This window comes from Taurulus bubalis, assembly GCF_910589615.1.
Source record: "Taurulus bubalis genome assembly, chromosome: 12".
NCBI classification, from domain to species: Eukaryota; Metazoa; Chordata; class Actinopteri; order Perciformes; family Cottidae; genus Taurulus; species Taurulus bubalis.
In genome coordinates this window covers 22,679,026-22,699,926 of record NC_136600.1, presented here as the reverse complement: position 1 = coordinate 22,699,926, position 20,901 = coordinate 22,679,026, and the positions used below count along the sequence as shown (strand labels likewise).

Below are 20,901 nucleotides of genomic sequence, written 5' to 3'. Positions count from 1 at the left end.
GATCCCGCTCTTTCCTGTCTTCGCCCACTGATATTTCCTTCATGTGCTGTCAAAACAGGAGGCTGGAGGATTGTGATAATGCTGACATTGCGTGTGTGTGTGTGTGTGTGTGTGTGTGTTGCAGGGGTGAACAGCCTTTGTCAGTCACTGAGTGCCAACCCGTCCATCCCCAGCAGCCTGGTCCATCTGGACCTCTCAGGGAATGTCCTCCGAGGAGACGACATGCAGGTACAAACGCGCTGGTTCTAATCCACGTTAGCGCTAGTAGCGATAGCAATGAAACTCAGTGCTGCAGATGTGTGGTGGCATTTTCAGAACATTATAAATCAGTGAGCAAGTCACCCTGTAGCAGAGCATCAACTTGGGAAATTCAATCTGTCAAAATCTGTCCAGAGCACATATACAAGGATGCCACCCTCTATTGTGGGGTTACAAATCAGAATCTAGTCTGACTGACGCACCTCGCACCAGGGACATACTGCATTTATAGCTGTACAATAAATCATGATACATACAGACACAGAGGTGAGTATAATCTGCCTAAAATACTGCACTGACTGACTGAAGCTAAGATTGTTTTGCAGGAATAGTTGACATTTTGGGAAAATCCCTTAATCCCTTTTTCGCCAAAGAGTTTCATGAGAAGACCGATTCCACACTCATGTCTGTACATTAGCTGCATTAGCAGCATGTTAGCTTAGCTTAGCACACGGACTGGAAACTGCTCGCTCTTAAGTAATACAAATCAACAAGAGTCCAGGAAGTGTATGCGCCTGGGCAAGAAATCAACCAACACATAACAAGATTTTAAATTATTTTTCAATGAGAGCAGGAAAGGGATATAGCAGAATAACAGAGAACATGAAAGAAAAAAGAACACATCAATCTAGCTAATATACTGCATTACACACTGCTGTGTTGACGAGGCATCGTCTCCTTTGTAACGATGTCTGTCGTGTTTTGCTTTACATTCAGCATTTCCACCACTTCCTGGGTCAACCCAACAGCCTGGCAACCCTCGACCTCTCCAACACTGACTGCTTATTGGACCAGGTGAGTTACGAGGCACACTCAAATGATATCATGCCTATTTAAAAGAGAATCGGGGAAAAATATATATACGATAATGGATAACGCAATTGTATCAAAACAAGCCCGGCAGAATGAGATAATTACTTTTTGAACAAACAGCGTTTAGTTACGGTTGTCCCTCATTATGCTGTATTGTAAAATGAAGTACCAGCCATTAAAATCGATGTTGCAGGGAATGTAATCTAATTGTATACACACACCCGCTCAAACTGTGTTGCCATCCACTGCCTGTGAAGTGATATAATACCGTATGTGATGTATTGATGTATTGATGTGGGTCAGAGAGCCAAATACCGCTTATTGATCAGTCTGAGATGTAGCCAGCTGTCAGCCTGTCACTGAACATATTGACTTGCTCCTAAATCATATTCTGTCTCTCACAAACACAAGCAGCCAGATATATATTTACACATAAAACGGGCGAATGCTTTCTTCGCTTTTTTTTTAATCAATAAAACACAACACATCCAACAACACATGGGACATGTTTATACTGCTCATATGTTATGGTAATACCTTCGGTGCGTTTCCCAGGTTTGCTCCGCTCTGCTGCGAGGCTCCATCGAACACCTCTCTGTTCTTAATGTGTCGAAGAGCGTCTTCCCTCACAGGTAAGAACCCATCCGCGTTGGACTGAATTAATTTGATGCTGTAGCTTGAATCTTAAAACATCAAAGTGACTTTTTGAGTCATTAGTGAGGCTAATTTGACTTTAAATTACAGACTTGTTACAGCACTTCCTTTTAGCTGAAGCTTTCGTGTGTGTGACACCTGCTGGTGACAAAGTGCCATTGCAGACTAGATGAAACTGTTTTGTTAGGTGTGTGTGTGTGTGTGTGTGTGTGTGTGTGTGTACAGATCTTGTGTGTAGCAGATGGGTGGTGGGTGGAGTTTTCTTCCAATTATTATCTCTCTTTCCAGTGTGCCTCTAGGGAGTTGAGGACTTCATCAAGGGGAGGGAGGGACAAAGGGGAGGGGGGAGCATGGGTAGAGGAATAGAGAAGAGGAAGAAGAAGAAGAAGAAGAGGAATTGAGTATGCAGACACAGTGGCAGAAGTGTGGACAGGTTTGACATGTGGCTTGAGCGATTCTCCTTTGTGAAAATCCTCTGAGGACTTGGTTTAGTTGAGATCAAAACATTTCTTAAATTGCAGATAAAAAATAAAATGGCTTTTCGGACACGGTGAGAATAATACAAATGTATTGTTTGCCTGAATCTCAGGTCATTGTTGAGACTTTTCTGGTGTTGGATCAAAAGGGCTTAAAATTGTCTGAAACGTGGTTGACACGTTGTTGTTTAGGTCATTGGTGTTTCTTTCTGGCATTATCTTATTTCCTGCTTTTTGTTACAGGAAAGGCAAAGAGGTGCCTCCATCATTTAAGCACTTCTTCAGCAGCGCCATGTCTCTGAGCTCCATCAACGTGTCAGGAACCAAGCTGCCACCAGAGGCCCTCAAGTGAGAGACGGATTCATTCACATTGCATGTGTCAGAGGAGCTTCTGCCCCACATTCTCAGCGCCTGTACATTTTGTTCCTCATACCCGTTCATCACCTGTATCCTCATTTAAAGATGTGCATTTTTAGACTAAAAATACACTTGTCTAGTCAGCCTATAGCACAGTGAGGAGCTGCATGTGAGGACAGCAGCTACAGCTTTATCACAACTAACTGGGACAACTATTTTTTTAAGTAAAGTTTGGATATTGACAGTATGCTCACAAATGGAAACAACTTGAACTTAATGGAACAAAATATAACCCACTTAGAGAAACCTGAATTCACAAACATTTAGCAGTCTACTAACGTTTAGTAACATGATGAATAGTTTTCAAAAGTCAAATTTCTGTCTCTTAATACCTTTAAAATTATTTTTATTACGTTGATATTGTTGTAGAGCTCTCCTGCTTGGCCTGGCCAGTAACGTCAATCTGAAGGAAGTGTCTCTCGATCTCAGCTGCTGTGAGGTAAGACCGACATCATAAATCATTTCATTTGAAGTCGAGATGTCATTTAGATCTTCCTGTGCACTTGTACTTGGCTCGTGAGTGATCATTCCCTCGTGGCTGCGCTTAAATCAAATCTCAATGTGACGGCTGTAGAGCTGAATCCACTAACGTTCAGTAGACACAATGTTTTAAATGTATCACCAAATGCAGTGACAACAGCGATCTTTCCAGAGCAGTTGCAGCGAAGAGCAGACTGGATCCCTCAGCTGTAGTTGCTTTAAATCCACAGCACAGTGATGCTGATGATGATGCATCAGGTAGCACAGCTAAAGCACAATGCTGTAAAATGCAGTTACAGTAATCAAAAGACTGCAACCAGTGGATCTTCCTGTTGCACTGCTGCGTCTAGTATTAGCAGTATTTATGTAAGTGCCTTTGTCAGCTAAAGTTTGAAGGGTGTGGTTTTTAATAGTTTGGAGGTAACACTCATCCAGTGCAATCAGCCTTTTAGGATCCACTCTAAAACCATCCGACGGGCCAGTGACACTGTTAAGAGGCTGTATAATGGAATACTTGGCAGACAGCAGGCAGGGGATGGAGGGGGGAAGATGAGCAGAAGGGTGGGGGTGAGCGGGGGCTTAGTTTCCATCCCTAATTGTTTCATCACATCTCTCACCCACACACACACACACACACACACACACACCAGCATCTCCTCCCCTGCTCCAACAGAAAAAGACAGCTTGCTGCAGATTCAATGGGATTGCTAAAGATAACACATGAATACAAATTACACAGGAAATCCAATTCCAGATTCCCATAGAAATCTTCCCAAACTGAAGCTGCGGGGGAAACGATGCGTTCGGCCCTTTTTTTTTTTTTTTTCATCCCGAGGTCTTAATAAACCCTTTGGTGGAGGCGGCCCAAAACTGTGCTTTGAGTGGGCTGACAGCATGCGATATAAGGAGTGTGTATGCGACTCCTGTTGAGTGTGTTTGTGCAAATGTGGGCATCACTCGTGAGAACACTGGTATGATCATTAAGCATCTGTGTTTTTTGTTGCTGGTAATTGTTGGCATGGCTCTGACACGCTGTTCTCTCCCCTTAATGCTTCTGTAAGCTTGGCCATTGTGTAAGTACAAATGTGCTCACTCTTAATAATTAACATCTCCTTCCTCCTCATTTTCATTTGCATGTCTGTTTTGGCAGATACTTTATTTTTCGCTCATTCCATGATCTGTGTTTTATATTAAAACCACTAGTTTAACCTGCATGTGTCCATTATTAGTTGTCCGTTTCACCTAAAGCTCGTACACAGATGTTGTATGAAACCACTTGCTTTGTTGCCTTCACAGCGGTTCGCAGGTTTATACAGTACTTATATCTCATACTGTTGAATCTGTGCAAACTTCTGCACAGTCATGGTGCAGGATTCTCTAAAAGCTGTCTCGTTGTAGTAGTCGTGCTGCAGGCAATTAGGGAGTCGCATATTCAAAGCTGGCTGTTCTGTTATTAGATGAACAGGCCATACTCTTGTGTGTGTGTGTGTGTGTGTGTGTGTGTGTGTGTGTGTGTGTGTGTGTGTGTGTGTGTGTGAGTGTGTGGCGTTGTGTGTTTAATATTCGCTCCCCTGTCTTCCCAGTTGCGGTCAGGAGGCTCTCAGATCCTTGAAGGTTGTATTGCAGAGATCCCGAACATCTCCAGCCTGGACATCTCTGACAACGGTGAGGTGGCAGCTTCCACGCATGTTGTGCCACATATTTACTTAACATTTTAACCTCACGCTAATAATAAGTCCTCAGCTAGCAGCTACCAAAATCAAGTAAGACCAGTCAACCTTATCATCTGTAACCTGTTCCTCTGCCTCCAGGCCTGGATGCAGACCTATCCAATCTGCTAGTGTGGTTGGCCAAGAACCGATCCATCAGACACTTGTCTCTGGGGAAGAACTTCAACAACATCAAGTCCAAGTAAGAGCAGCTGACGTGTACAGTACGGGGCGGTGAGAGAAACCTCAGTGGTTAGGCCTGGGTTGGGTTTGGTTGTGGCTTCCTGGGTCTGTGGTGGATGACCAAAGACTGCTCTGGCAGATGCCGTCTCTACAAGCCAACATCAAATAGTCAGCAGGGTTTGATCTTACAAATGCCACATGGCCAGGAAGTCTATCTTTCTCCCTGAGGACTGTACACACTCAGCATGTGTACTGTACATAGTGAGGGGGTCAAGATGACCCAGAGATCCACAAAGTAGGTCTAGCCATTGTTGATTTAACTGACAGCTTTGTATAAACGGAAAGCACCTCTTTAAATCGTAGAAGTAAGCCATTCAGCATGGTAAAACCATAAAAAACTTTTTTTTGCCTCATTTTTTCCCCTGTCTTTCTTCTTCCTGACATAGAAACCTTGGTCCAGTGTTGGACAGCCTGGTCCACATGATTCAGGAAGAGGAGTCGGTGAGTTTTTAATTTCCTTCTCTATCCGCCGTTTGTGAGGGACAGTAGATAAATGGTGACAGAGAATGTCCTCCAAACAGATGCCTCAGTTTCAAGTCCTGTATCAGCCAGCAGCCAGCTGAAGCAAGTCACTGAATCTCCTCCAGCTGCTAGACAAATGACCTCTGACCTCTCCATCGGAGGGTGGTGTGAATATAATCACCCTTGTGATAAATTAAGTATCACATTAAACTGAAACCATGTGGTGTAGGAGAGCTGTACTCAAATATTCATGCTTTTTCAAGTATCAGGTGCATACAGTTATGAACATAACAACACTACAAAGGGTAACCACCAAAATGCAGAACATAAAAAAAGGGATCTTCTCCAGCTTCTAGCTATCTCCCTTTCTATTCTGTCCCTCAGTCCATCTCACTAGTGTTATCTCTACCAGCATCATGGGACCTGTAACACATTCTGCCCTGATGCCTGGCCTTTTTTGTCTCCCACTGAGGCAGATGTACTAGATTGATGGTCCGTGTGTGTGTGTGTGTGTGTGTGTGTGTGTGTGTGTGTGTGTGTGTGTGTGTGTGTGTGTGTGTGTGTGTGTGTGTGTGTGTGTGTGTGTCTGTGTGTGTGTGTCTGTGTGTGTGTGACAAGATAGCGTTTGTGAAGGAGCTGGTTATCTGGCTGTGCAGGAAGGATACACAGAGAGGACAGGAGGGAACAACCTAATGGACTGGAATTGAAAATGTGATATGCAGAGGTTAAAGGTGGAGGGTCAGTGTTCATTAGGTGGAATAGGACAGCTGATTAGGCTCAATGACGGAATAGACCTCCAACAATAAGAGGGTAACCACTGCCAACACATTAAAAAAAAGAGAACATTAAAAACATACTCAAATAGAGATTTTAAAAAAATCACAAAAAATGGTTCCCACCCCTGCCACACTTGCATACATACATACATACATACATACATACATACATACATACATTCTCACAGAAACAGACCCCCTGCACAGTCGCTATTAATAATAACACACACACACTTGCGTGACATGGCTCCGGGCAGCACATTTACCCAATATACACAAACTAAAGATGAAAAAAAAAAAAAAATACTTAAATCTAAAATTTGATATATATATATATATATATATATATATATATAAAATATGAATGAAATAATAACTTTTGATTTGAAAGGTTGCGTGTTATTCTTTGTTGTTGAGTTCTGGTCTTCGTGACTTTAAGTATTCCCAAATCCCGACTGCCGCTAATTTCTTTTAGACTCGGGAGCTAGATTTAGCGGTTAGTGCTTTGTAATTTATTCATGAGATCAAACAGTACAACTAGGACGGACACAGCCCTTATCTTTAGGAGTTCCTTCTAACTCGGCCATTTCGGACCTACTGATTTGCATTTGGTGTGAATGCCGCCTAGCCTCTGCGGGTTTTGTGAAGATGGCCCCCAGGAATCTCCAGCTGTTAAATGACATGCATCGTAGAGCAGCTCAGAGCTGCTGAACAGACGGGCGCTGCTGGACATTTGTAAGCCCTCATATCACTCTCGCGTCACAAAGGAATCCACTTGATCCAGTGCTGAATTTTTCATTTTGCCCTGTGGAGTGCACTGTTTTGAAAGATAATACCTCTGACATTTTGGAAAAGTCTCTTGATCCTCTGATAAATGTTTAATTAGGGTTTGCCCTCCTGAGTCACCAGCCTGGGCAGCAACAGAGAGCTTTGTGATCGTTAGAGCCGTATGCTTTTAAATCTTATCATTGTTTTTAAAAAGCTTCAGACACTTTTGCATTGATGACAAAGTTGCTGTGAGATCTGCACGACTGCATGCTCACACTTCCTCACAGGAAGTGAGAGAATGAAATGAAAAGAAGACGCAGGGAAATCAAGCGCCCACGGACAATGAATACATTTAAGGACAATGTGGCAGGAACACACGCTGGCACTGCTTACAGGAATAATAATGCTCTCATGAATTACAATAAAGTTGGCAGTGATGTACAACAAGGGCCAAGAAAGCTCTTTTTAAATGTTCCCCTGATGCGAAAGCTAAATAAGAACTGTCCTGTTTTCTTTTAACAGCCACAAACACACCAGATAGTATTAGCATCCCTTGCTCTCATAATATTAACCCTCTCTTAAAACCTTTCCTTCTCCTCCCACCCCACACACACACACTTCCTTCTCCCTTATGTCTTCCCTCCCCAGCCCCTCACCTCTCTGTCTCTAGCAGACTCCAGACTGAAGAGCGACCTGACCATCGTTCTGAACGCCCTCGGCAGCAACTCCTCGCTCACCCGGTTAGACATCAGCGGGAACGCCATGGGGGACATGGGAGCCAAGATGTTGGCCAAAGCGCTACAAATCAACTCCAAACTCAGGTGAGTACACATTCAGGGCTCAAAGGCCATGTCACATGACTGTCAGTCATAAATAACAATAAGCAACTAGAGATCATGTTGTGATGGATCACACCAGCCGCTACATCTGGCCGATGGCTCCTTCCCTAATTCTTACGGTTCTTCTCCGCCTCCCTTGCTCAGACCCCACCCACCTTAGAATTCAGCCTTCTTTTTGATCTCAACTACAGACCTAGAAAGTTTTGTGACTGCATCTTGCACAGTTGCGCCACTATCATGGTGGCATAATCTTTCCACACACAGATGGAAATACAAACAACTGGCAGAGAACTCAAGACCGCTTCTGTGGTAGTTCCTGCCGCAGTAGATGTGAAAACAAGCAGCAAAAAACAACAATAACATTGCACCACTACTTTCTACCAGCTCCTCTGCAGCCCTGGATTCTGAATACAGTGCTGTATGTATGAATACAATTCATAGTGATAAACCATTTCTTAAATAATCTATATATTGTCTATAAATGCAAAATAAGGCACGCTAAAGTAAAGTGTTGACTGATAAAATTACATTAAATACAAATAAGCATAAGTCCCCTATACTTGACCCTATATGCACTCAAACACATGCATGAAATAAATATGATTTCAATCACCTTAAAAGGGAATATTGGAAGAAAAATAAAAACATGGTTGGTTCTTGTAAAAAAAAAGATTTAAAAGTAGATATTACGTGCCAGTTGATGGCGACTGAGATGTTGTCGATCCTCTCCCCGTGTTTATCTGTGCAGGACTGTGATCTGGGACAGGAACAACGTCAGCCCTCAGGGTCTTCAGGATGTAGCAGCCGCTCTGGAGAAGTAAGTAGCTCAGTCTGTATCTGTGGATGCTGAGTCCATGTATGTTATACCACTTTTACACCTTTAATTCTAACAGTTTACATACAGTGGTGCCCGGCAGTACATTACATTTGTGCTGAGCAGGGAGACACCGTGAGATGAGTTCAGACAGGAAGAGCAGGAGAGAGGATGAGAGGAAGGAAACCGGAAAGTGAATAACAACAAAGAAGCAATGACTGATTAAATCAGATGTTTGTCTCCGCTCTGAATGTTCAATATTCTCTGTGTGGGAAATGACTTGCACATCTCACAGAATTTGCTTCTGGGATGCATCTGTATATCCATCTCTCTCGCTCCGTTTATCATATTCTCCCAGCGGCACATCCACCTATCTGTAATATCTGTATTGCATTGTTAAAATAACAATTTCCGTTTCTTCCTTCTCCGTTTCTTGTTCTCTGTTCTGCTTAGCAGTGCAGTGGTTTGCGTATGTGTGCATTTTTGCAACCTCAAGTTAATTTCCTCACATCTCTTGTTCTTTTTTTTGTCTGATTTTCTTGCACAATGCTCAACGTTACATTCTTTTGCGGCTTCCCCAGACTTTCAATACTGCTTAATAAGATGTGCGTATTTTGTGGGTATTTTGAAGTGAACAGAGAACGCATGTAAAGTTTTCCATATTCACCGGTATTAAAAGTTACCTCATGAATACTGTTCAACCATTACATACATTTTTCCCGTGGTTGTAACATTAGAGGAATGCTATATAAGGGTGGCGATGGAGTATGTAGGCCATGTGCATAATCAGAACAGATCTGAGTTCGAGAGATGAGGGAAGAGAGCAGACAGGTTCATACAGAAGTCAAATCTTTATTAGTTTTGGGACCAAGTTGTCTCGCGCGGTGCTTCGCTGTGTGTGTGTGTTTATTATGAAGCAGTTCAAATCTGAGTAAAGATTAATCTGTTCACCTTTTGAAGTTGAAAACCATCAACATCTGACTCAGCCTCTTGCCTTTTCATATACCTCCAAACACCCTCTTTTTAAATCTCTGTGCCTTCTGCTCTCCATTCTACCGTCTCTTCATTTCTTCCTCCTGTCATTCATTCATCGCCATCATAATATGAATATTAATGCTGTGTGGTGACCTCTATTTCAAGGTCAGTAACCTCTCTAATGGTGCCACCGCATTGCCTGGTAATAGATCAATGTGAGAGGAGCCGAGGGGCCGTGCCACATGTGATGCTGTCTGCATCATACACACACTCAATATGCTGATTTTACCATAATTATCATAAAGTCATGGTTCAATAAACTGTAGGTTATCCTAAATGAAATTGTGCATATATTGGCATCTGAAAGTATAAATAATTGTATTTAGAAATACCACATGTGGATGCATTTCTCTCTATGTCTACTTTTGCACTACAGTGAGTAAAATAACAAATCCTGAGCTGTGCATCATATTGCAATATACTATATGTGTGAATTGAAATGCATTACTTTCCTTCATGTTAATTAAAATACCATAAACCTTCTGTCTGAACGTCCCAAGCCTCTTCCCCTTGATCTTCAATGTGAACCAGCTGTGGAATAATCATGTCCTCTGGCTGTGTGTCCATCAGGAACTTCACCATCCGTTTCATGCCCATCCCCATCATCGATGCCTCCCAGGCTCTGAAGGCCAGCCCTGAGAAAACTGAGGATGCTTTGCTAAAGGTATGTTGGGAATTCTCCCTGGTTCCCTCAGCTGTCCTGTAATAGTGGGACAGGATTGTTATAATGTAGAAAACACTATAACAAAATCTAGCTGAATTATGACTTTGGTTTATTATCATGACAGTGGCACTGTGTTTTCCCCCCAGATTGAGAGTTATCTGTACAGGAACCATGAAACAAGGAAATACCTTCAGGAACAGGCGTACCGGCTGCAGCAGGGCATCGTAACCACAACCACACAACAGGTGTGTAACAGAAGCGCACACACTCAGTAATTAATGAATTCATACGCGCTATAATCTCTATGTTTTTGACTAAACTTGATCTATAATTGTTGTTAAAGTAGATATGACTGTACCAAATACAATAAATAGGACATTTAATACAGAATTGTAGCTTAACTTTGCACTTTCTATTAAAATGTCAAAGGTGTTTTTTTCTAGTCTTGATAAAAGTCATACATTTATTCACTGAGGAAAGAGATTTAGTTTTTTCGTGTCTAAGCATTTTGTCCTGATTGCACTTCTTCCTCTTAGCATATCACATGTATATCCTGTGAAGACAAAGCTGTGTTTCATTGACCGGTGTGTCTAGTTTTTACTGTTCAGGGTAATCAACATCACACACATAGAGGTAATACAATTTCCATCACCAAAACCGAGTTACCACCTGATTAAAGTTAGGTTTTCACAAACGATATGAATAATTTCCAAAATTCCATTTTTCAGCTTTAGTGTCATATTGTAACGTTTTTCTCTTTACACTTTTGCCTTATGACAATGCTGCCTCATTATATAGAGAGCTGAGATTGTTCTGCAATGTGTGATGTAAAACATGGGTATGTATCTTATATACAGGTGCCTTTAAAAAGGTGAATTTAAGAAATTATGTCAAATCGAGAAAATCAATTCCAACACAAGCCTTCATGTCTCGTTTTTGTGTTCCAGATGATTGACAGGATTTGCGTGAAGGTGCAGGACCACCTGAACTCTCTGAGGAACTCTGAGACAGACGCCATCTTGGAGGATGTCAGGTCAGCAGAGAACCTCATCAAAGATGCCAGAAACTCTAAAACGGTGAGGAGACGGACATTATACACACGGGCCTCACTGGTGTGTGTGAATTAAAAGATTTGATCTGGAAGCTCATTGGAGATCCGTTTCCTGCATCCTTTCTTTGATTCCTATATTCATCCCATGTCCTCCTCTCTGTCTCCCCAGCTGCTCCCGAACCTCTACCACCTCGGGTCGGCTGCCAGAGAGGAGGTGAACAGCTCGGCAGTCGGACCCATCCAGGAGAAACTGGAGTCGATGGCTGGAGAGGTGACGAGCGTCATGGACCAACAGCTACAGGTGGGGGGATAACCTTTACTCCAGCAAGGATAGAACATTGTTAGTTTAAAACTATGCATTATAGCCACCAGAACAAAGTACACTTTAAAATTAAAATAATTGTTAAGTGATGTTTTATTTTTGGCCGAAAACCTTAAATCGAATTCTGGCAAGGGTTCAAATAATATTGTGTCCAGTATTTGTGGTTTACAGGGTCTGAATACAGTGAAAACTAGAAAATAGACGCCACCTACAGGCAGAAAACAGAAAACATTATATCAAAGGATATTATTTCATTTGATTTATTATAATTTTATTTATAGAGCATAAGTAGCAAAGCGCTTCACTCAAGGCACATGAATATAAAATATTTGACAATTAAACTGGTTATACCAATTTCAGATCAAATCAAAAATTTAAAAATACTTTTTTAAACTTTCCTGAAAGAGGGCATTAATGCTCAGGATTCGTTCCAAACTGAACCAAAAGGAAACACAGTAATTAAAAATCATGTTTATGTTGTTTATATTTTTAAAATTATAATTTTTTGGTCAATATTGTGCATCCCTACCATCACGACCTGCTATGAAGTTATCAGTTCAACTCCCCCCTCCCAAAAAAACGTCCCAATAACAAATCAAGTACGTATCAAACAAAAGTTTCTGTCAGCCAGGAGTTGCTTTAATCAAATCCCTCATCATGAACACACACACACACACGTTTATATCAATCCCTCTGTTATCGTCACTCCTTCCAGACTCTGTTGGAGTCGATGGTGGACGCAGCAGAGTCTCTGTGTCCCCATGTGATGAAGAGGAGTAGTCTTCGTCCAGAGCTAATGAAGGCCAGCTCCGCCAAGATGGTCGTACCCAAAAGCTTCGTCACCAAAACCCTGCTGGAGCAGTCGGGGGTGGATATCATCAACAAGATCAGGTGAGTGTGTGTTGAACGGCATCATGTATCTGTAACATGTAACTCTGGTATCATGTATATGTAACATGTAACTCTGGTATCATGTATATGTAACATGTAACTCTGGTATCATGTATCTGTAACATGTAACTCTGGTATCATGTATATGTGACATGTAACTCTGGTATCATGTATATGTAACATGTAACTCTGGTATCATGTATATGTAACATGTAACTCTGGTATCATGTATATGTAACATGTAACTCTGGTATCATGTATATGTAACATGTAACTCTGGTATCATGTATCTGTAACATGTAACTCTGGTATCATGTATATGTAACATGTAACTCTGGTATCATGTATCTGTAACATGTAACTCTGGTATCATGTATCTGTAACATGTAACTCTGGTATCATGTATATGTAACATGTAACTCTGGTATCATGTATCTGTAACATGTAACTCTGGCATCATGTATCTGTAACATGTAGCTCTGGTATCATGTATCTGTAACATGTAACTCTGGTATCATGTATATGTGACATGTAACTCTGGCATCATGTATATGTGACATGTAACTCTGGCATCATGTATCTGTAACATGTAACTCTGGTATCATGTATCTGTAACATGTAACTCTGGAATCATGTATATGTAACATGTAACTCTGGAATCATGTATCTGTAACATGTAACTCTGGAATCATGTATCTGTAACATGTAACTCTGGTATCATGTATCTGTAACATGTAACTCTGGTATCATGTATCTGTAACATGTAACTCTGGTATCATGTATCTGTAACATGTAACTCTGGTATCATGTATATGTAACATGTAACTCTGGTATCATGTATATGTGACATGTAACTCTGGCATCATGTATATGTAACATGTAACTCTGGTATCATGTATATGTAACATGTAACTCTGGTATCATGTATATGTGACATGTAACTCTGGTATCATGTATATGTAACATGTAACTCTGGTATCATGTATATGTGACATGTAACTCTGGTATCATGTATATGTAACATGTAACTCTGGTATCATGTATATGTAACATGTAACTCTGGTATCATGTATATGTGACATGTAACTCTGGCATCATGTATATGTAACATGTAACTCTGGCATCATGTATATGTGACATGTAACTCTGGTATCATGTATATGTGACATGTAACTCTGGTATCATGTATATGTGACATGTAACTCTGGTATCATGTATATGTGACATGTAACTCTGGTATCATGTATATGTAACTCTGGTATCATGTATCTGTAACTCTGGTATCATGTATCTGTAACATGTAACTCTGGTATCATGTATATGTGACATGTAACTCTGGTATCATGTATATGTGACATGTAACTCTGGTATCATGTATCTGTAACTCTGGTATCATGTATCTGTAACATGTAACTCTGGCATCATGTATCTGTAACATGTAGCTCTGGTATCATGTATATGTGACATGTAACTCTGGTATCATGTATCTGTAACTCTGGTATCATGTATCTGTAACATGTAACTCTGGCATCATGTATCTGTAACATGTAGCTCTGGTATCATGTATATGTGACATGTAACTCTGGTATCATGTATATGTGACATGTAACTCTGGAACTCTGTTTCTGTTGCTTTTCCACCTGACCGTCTCTGTCTTTCTCAGTGAGGTGAAGCTGAGTCTGGCGTCTTTCCTGTCCGATCGCATTGTTGACGAGATTCTGGAGGCTCTTTCCACTTCACAACTCACCCTGGTAAGATTAAAACAACAAGCCGCTCAACTGGCTGTTAATTTATCCTCCATTTCTGTCAATTCCCCACATTCCATCTTATCTCTCCTTTTCTCTCCGGTACCATTCTTCTCTATTTATATCCCCATCTTTTCTTCTCTCCCTCCCTTTTTAACTCCTCCGCTCCCGGGTTCCTCTCCTCCTCCAGGCCGACCACCTGGTGCGGCGAGGTCGCCCCTTGGTGCAGCAGGGGTCTGTGGATCTGGACGTCCCAGAGGAAAAGATTCCTAAAAGAGCATCGACCGAGATTCTGGAGGCTGAGAGGCTGGAGGATCTAGAGACATGCATGGTAGGTTTGGGTGGATCTATTGCATGCATCATAATCTAAGCACCTTGTGTTTTTCATGCTATTTAAATAAAGTTACAGTTTGCACTGTAATATATATTTATTAATTAAAATGCAACCTGTAGCATTTCGTTATATAACACAAATACAAGCATCTGCAACTTGCTTAATACTACCCTCTACTGGATTTACTACCCTCTACATTTACCAAAGACATTTGAGGATTGAATTTGGTACAAATGGATGAAACTGTTTTGCTTTTATAGCTTTTTAGCTTGGCTCATTTGTACTGTATGAGGGAAGATGTTGTTGCCTCATCACCTACCACTGTTTCAAATGTATTTAACCTTTGGAACGATTGCTTTTTACCAAGTTTTTCTGTCTATCTTTCAGTAGAAAAAGAGTGTTGATGTTGCATGTTCTTCGGTCTCTGGTCCTGTCTGTTTCTCTGGTGTCTCACCCTTCTTTTCATCCTGTATCCCTCTCTGTTCTAACGACCTCTACTTCCACATGAACACCAGCTATCTTTCTCACGAGGCTTTACTGTGTGTTGCCTTTCTTCCTCTTCACTCTTCTTTTCCTCTGTTCTTCCTCCTCCTTTACCTTTGCTCCATGGAGATTTTGTGCTGCACCAGTGTAAGTAATTCTTGACTGTCCCTCCATACTCTCCTTTCAATTCACTTTCTTTTCGTACGGCTCTTTTCCTCCTTCCTCTCGTCGCTGCCGCCTGCTTCACAGTTCTCAGTGCTGAAGCACAAAGAGCTTCACGTATTTCAATATTTCATCTTGATGATTTATTTTAAAGATGGTGTAGAAAAACTACACTGAGCATCGTAGGACGCATTTATCTAACACTTCCTCACTCACTCTCTGAATTATTTAACATAGTTGAATACTGGTAATTGGATTTTTTTATTTTTTATGCATCCAGCCACATTGCACTGCTTCTCTCCACTCAATGCATTTAAAGTGTGTGTCATCAGCACCTTGTAAATGTGGATCACAGCACAATAAAATATGCAACCTGTGTTTCAACATAATAAGTACATGTTTATATGTAGATCGAGACCTTTTGTCTTTCAATCGCTTTCACTGTCTTCATGGCACACATTTTAACCACCAAAGGAAAAATAGTATGAGACGTATATCAATCAATACAGATTACTACCTTGGGTTAATAATTGTATTAAGACAGTTTTGATTCAATAGGATGATGCCTGGTCTTCGTGCAAACTATGAAATCTAGTTTATTTAAAATAAGATGTTGACAAAATCTAAAAGCCACAACTCACCCAGCACCATTTATTTTTGAGGAGCACGGCTTATCGAACTGAAAGCTCTACCGGTCTTAAGTGATAGAAGTGACAGTTTTGATACTTTGTAACAATTGGCACAAATTGTATTTGATCATGTGCGCCTCTTTCAGATGACTCCTAAATCCAAGAGGAAAAGTATCCACAGCAGAATGCTCCGGCCAGTGTCTCGTGCCTTTGGTAAGCATTTTATTTTATATTTGTTGTATATACTTTTGTATAATCTTTCTGCTCGACAGTTTAAAAATCAGATGAAATAGGGGTAGTTAGCCTGGTTTGAATCAATCTGTATTTGGTCTTTGAAATAATTCCTCAGTCTTGATGCTACCTGATGACGGGTGGAAATACTCTTGAATATTCAATGTATATCTACAGCGAACCTTCTAATGAGCGTCCAACCCACAGAGATGGAGTTTGACCTGGACAAAGCCCTGGAAGACGTCCCTGTCCATATGGAAGACGCTTCGACTTCATCTCAAACTCCACCTACTCCGTCTCAGGTCCTGCCGAAACTGGAGCACCGAACGCCAGGAGGGATAGTGGAGCTGCCGTCGGAGGAGGAGAAAAAGCTGCAGCACTTCACCAAACTGCGACCGCGAAGGAACAAGAAAAGGCATTCCAGCAAAATACCTGTGAGTAAAGCTGAGCAGCTTTGTATGGCTTATTCAAGTTACTTTCCAGACATGGTACCAGATCCTTCTACTTCCTCTTTCAGCAAATCAACAGTGCGCCACCTCAGGATGGGGAGCAGAACGGCCTCATGGGAAGGGTGGACGAGGGTGTGGACGAGTTCTTCTCTACTAAGGTCACCAGGATGGACTCCAAGTGAGGATGATGCTTCATTTAGATTTTTCTCATAAAGGACTGTCTAACTGTACTGTACTGTCATTTATTTAATAACTTTTTGTCTCTCGTTCGGTCTCCTCTCAGACGTTCCAAGAGTTCAGATATTCACGAAGGAGAGAAGAAGAAGAGTAAAGGAGGATTCCTTAACCTCATCAAGCGTTCCTCCAAATCCGAAAAAGCCGATAAATCGGACAAATCGGATAAGTCGGAAAAAAATCAGGCGACCCCTCTAGTTTCGGGTAAGTCTGAGAAAAACCAGGCGACCAATCCATCTTCAGGTACATCCTCAGCCACCGTAGCCTCGACGCCGACTTCCATCCCTGAGGAGCCCTCTTCTCCAAAAGCGGCAGTAAAGAGCCCAGCCACTGAGCCAAAGTCCAGGTGCTGATGAATATTTCCCTTTTGAATAGAATAACAGATTTCACACAACCTCTCAATGTACCTGTCGGCCCATGATTCCCTAATAATTCCTGTACCATCCTGCAGAGACGCCTCCAGCCGCTCCCAGCCAACAGACTACAGCAGCAGCTCGGACCGCTCAGAGGAGCTGAGGACGCCCGACTCCATGGACGAGCCCTGGGAGTGTTCGGACGGCCGGGGCAGCCCTCAGGGAGGCAGGCGGTACCCAGGGATGCAAATTATGGGCAGCGGCCTCCTAGCGGAGATGAAGGCCAAGCAGGAGAGGAGAGCATACAAGGTGAGGGGGTATGATTTCAAAAAAGCAAACGATTTCAAGAAATATGGAAAAGTTAGGTACACCATGTGGCAAAAGTCTTGTGCCTGTTTTAGTTTCATAAGATGAATGCGCCCCCCATAATTAGACCTCAACTCCAGGTCGAATTACCTGCTCTATTTTAATTGTTTTACCTTATCACATGATGCTTTAACTTTCAGGTCAACATGGATGAGGTGCTGGTGACGCTCAGAATCATGTTAGGTTTTAACATCTAAAATTCCAAAGTAATTAAGCAAACTCAATCTGCAGAAGTGGACCATGGGATTTGGTTGGAAGTCTCAGAACAAGCCGAGGACCTTGAGTTTAGATTTAGACAAAAATACTTTTCCTTTCACTTTTGCAAGCCATCGCAAAAACAAACGCGACTTAAAAGAAAGTCAACAAGAAATGGATTAACGATAATAAACTACAATACAATCTTTGAACTCAAGTTTAGATTTCCACCTGACTGTAAAGAAAGGCTGTTTTAGTACAACTCCATCATTCAAGCTGCATTTAAGTCATTTATTTATTTAATAATATGTAAAAAAATAAATAAAAAAAAAACAGGATATGTTAAGCCAGTTCTGTAAAATTGATGGCTTTAACAAACTTCAAAAGTTCATAAAGTTGTTGATGGTTTTATAAAGAGATGCTTCTTCAAATAAGGACAACATTGTATTTTTGTTTTGGGGAAAGTGCTGGAGGTGTTCAGTCCTCACTTGTCAATGCTGTTTTCTTTCAACACCAACTGTGGAGGCCAGCTGGGAAAACACAAAATAAGAAACACGCACACATGCTGCGACTGTATTTGTGTGTATGCATATTTCTTCAGGCTAGTCATTGCGCCTGTCAACATACTGACATAAAAACATAAACAATCCTGATTCTGCCAGAAGACGGGCTGAATGGAGGATGAGAGATGGGAGTGCAGAGTGGGAAAGATGGAGGCATGAACAGCAAATGGACAGAATGAAGACAAGCTAAAAGCAAATCATCTGTCATGACTCACAGCAGGACATGAATGTCAAGAGAATATTGTAATATTTCACCTTCCCACATTCACTAAGACGCCACTAAGTGCTGTCTTTTCTTCAGTCACTAAAAAGCATGAAAAATCTTCTTTTTTTTTAATCATTTGAAATAAATACCAGTGTGATCGAAGGGGAGCAGAATGACAAATATGATTTGTGTGTGTGTGTGTGTGTGTGTGTGTGTGTGTGTGTCTTTGAAATAAGAGCGCCTGTAAGTGTGTTCACTAGATGCATAATCGATTCCTATTATTATAATCACGTCTGCACTGAATAAAGACAAGACCACCAGACGTTCCGCTCTGAGCTGTCTGCGGCTGTGAGGGCCGTACATACAGGGCCACACAGCAACTACTGATAATTTAGAAATAGAAAAATAAAAACTCTATGACCACCAGCCGGATCGACCTTAAATGGATCGGCTTAAATGGGTTGTCCTAATGGTCTGCCCCCGCTAGATGTCATGACTAATTGGTTCAAAATGAAGAATATGTCTATGTTCACCGTTCTACACTCATGGACAGTATATAGTAATAAAATGTGTTGTCCATGTGTCTCCTCTAGTCTTCCAGCCCTGACAGACCTGAGAGCAATTCAACAGGTGAGAGTTTTTTCTGTTGAGATAAACATCGGAAAACATGTTTGGTTTCATACTCATATGGTACATGAAAATCATAGTGTGCATGATTTAAAATGTGTGTTTTTGAATGTTTTTTTGTTTTTCTGCATGTGCCAGCAGCCAAGCCCCAGCCCATCATTCCAGAAAGCCGGTCTCCCAGTGGCTCAATCAATAAATCAGACCCTCCGACTGGCTCTCCAGAGAAAAGCCCTCCTCGTGGCGAGACGAAGCCGGACCCGGTCCCTCGCCTCAGGGCTACGTCCTCCTCGAGTTCCCCTGGGGGGCCAGGAAGTCCCAAACCACCGGTGCCACAGGGAGCAAAGCCTGCGCTGGCGGCCCGACCCACCATCCTACAGAAGCCGAGGACCAGCAGCACCAGCAAGAGCACAGGTATCTGATTACCACGCGGAGAGGACTGCTGCTGCAGTCATTCTGTTTTTAATCTTCCTGTGAGATCGTTTGACAGATGGGAGCATATTTTATATAAGCTGATCATGTTGTTTTTCCCCTCACAGATGAGAGCTCAGATTCCCCAAACAGTGGTGGCGTGTCTCCTAAGGTCACAGGTCTTCCTCTAACGCTGAAGAGGACGGTGTCAGAGAAAGACAAGGAGGGACAGACCGGTCTGCAGTCAGGAGGCTCTACCAACAAAACCACTCAGGATGGTAGGTCACAAAATCTGTCCGTCAAAGTCTTTGAGCATCTCCACGTAGCGCTCCTAGAAACCCATTGGCTGTTGTCTTTATCTAGGGCCTAGATTTACTGATAGATGTTTGATGTCACTGTCAGGATGTGACAGCAGTGTTATGCAGCCACTTTGAACTGTCTACGCTTCTTTCCCTCTGATGTTGTTATCCATTATGTCCTCTCCTTTGGTCCTCCCTTCCTTCTCTCTGCTCTTCCTCCCTTCCTTTTTTTACTGAGTGTTATCAGTGACAGCCTCTGGGGTCTGTGAGAGACACACACATCCGGTTCATGTTCCTCCTCTTAAGTAAAGGAGAACTTCAATAGACATTTAATAAAGTCAGTGTTTTTCCCATATGCACATTGAATGATTCCAGAGACATAAAAGAGGATGTAGTTTCTCAATGTCAAAACCTCTGAGCCATCAGATGGATTCTTGGACATTAACGAGAAGAAAACCATTCCTCCTACTTATTTAAGATTTAAAGATGCTGAAACAATAATTTTAGGACATTAGTGCATGCAGGGCTTTTAAGTTTAAAAGAAGAAAGACTTGCACAATGTCCTCCATTGTCTGAAAGCACAGTGTACATGTATGAGCATATGTGTCAGGTGCAGATTAACGTTTACCTCATTAGTCAATGCAGAGCCACTAGGTGGCGGTATACACAAGGGAATGTTCAGTTGCCTTTTGTATGTCGAAGAAGACGATCAAGAATAGTAAAGTGGCAGTGTGGAGCGGAATCCCTTTTAAGTACTCTATCCCAGCATGCATTGGGCAGAGAGTAGGGAAATATTATGAAGAGAACACCAGTCAAACACATGGAGAACAATCTGCATATCCTCAAAATTCACAACTTTTTGCTTAATATCTGAGAATCCATTGTTTCTATACATTTGTGTTTCTGCTACAGTTTTGATCGTTCATATTCCTCATTGCACTTTTGC

The 20,901-nt window shown here is 41.8% G+C and overlaps 1 protein-coding gene across 1 annotated transcript in view; it reads left to right on the top strand.

The window, feature by feature from the left end:
• LOC306744459 (F-actin-uncapping protein LRRC16A-like) overlaps positions 1-20,901 on the top strand; it is a gene marked incomplete at both ends in the record, with an annotated part of 57,796 nt that overhangs the window by 36,368 nt on the left and 527 nt on the right. The window contains 27 exons of the mRNA XM_079227106.1: positions 125-228; positions 976-1,053; positions 1,627-1,703; positions 2,445-2,549; positions 2,988-3,057; positions 4,160-4,171; positions 4,682-4,763; positions 4,910-5,009; positions 5,437-5,491; positions 7,705-7,877; positions 8,644-8,712; positions 10,315-10,408; positions 10,555-10,653; positions 11,356-11,484; positions 11,629-11,760; positions 12,497-12,672; positions 14,336-14,423; positions 14,608-14,748; positions 15,364-15,381; positions 16,172-16,238; positions 16,464-16,690; positions 16,774-16,883; positions 16,989-17,285; positions 17,391-17,601; positions 19,215-19,251; positions 19,387-19,659; positions 19,785-19,934. Coding sequence (XP_079083232.1) covers positions 125-228; positions 976-1,053; positions 1,627-1,703; positions 2,445-2,549; positions 2,988-3,057; positions 4,160-4,171; positions 4,682-4,763; positions 4,910-5,009; positions 5,437-5,491; positions 7,705-7,877; positions 8,644-8,712; positions 10,315-10,408; positions 10,555-10,653; positions 11,356-11,484; positions 11,629-11,760; positions 12,497-12,672; positions 14,336-14,423; positions 14,608-14,748; positions 15,364-15,381; positions 16,172-16,238; positions 16,464-16,690; positions 16,774-16,883; positions 16,989-17,285; positions 17,391-17,601; positions 19,215-19,251; positions 19,387-19,659; positions 19,785-19,934 — 3,174 coding nt within the window. The remainder of the gene's footprint in view (positions 1-124; positions 229-975; positions 1,054-1,626; positions 1,704-2,444; positions 2,550-2,987; positions 3,058-4,159; positions 4,172-4,681; positions 4,764-4,909; positions 5,010-5,436; positions 5,492-7,704; positions 7,878-8,643; positions 8,713-10,314; positions 10,409-10,554; positions 10,654-11,355; positions 11,485-11,628; positions 11,761-12,496; positions 12,673-14,335; positions 14,424-14,607; positions 14,749-15,363; positions 15,382-16,171; positions 16,239-16,463; positions 16,691-16,773; positions 16,884-16,988; positions 17,286-17,390; positions 17,602-19,214; positions 19,252-19,386; positions 19,660-19,784; positions 19,935-20,901) is intronic.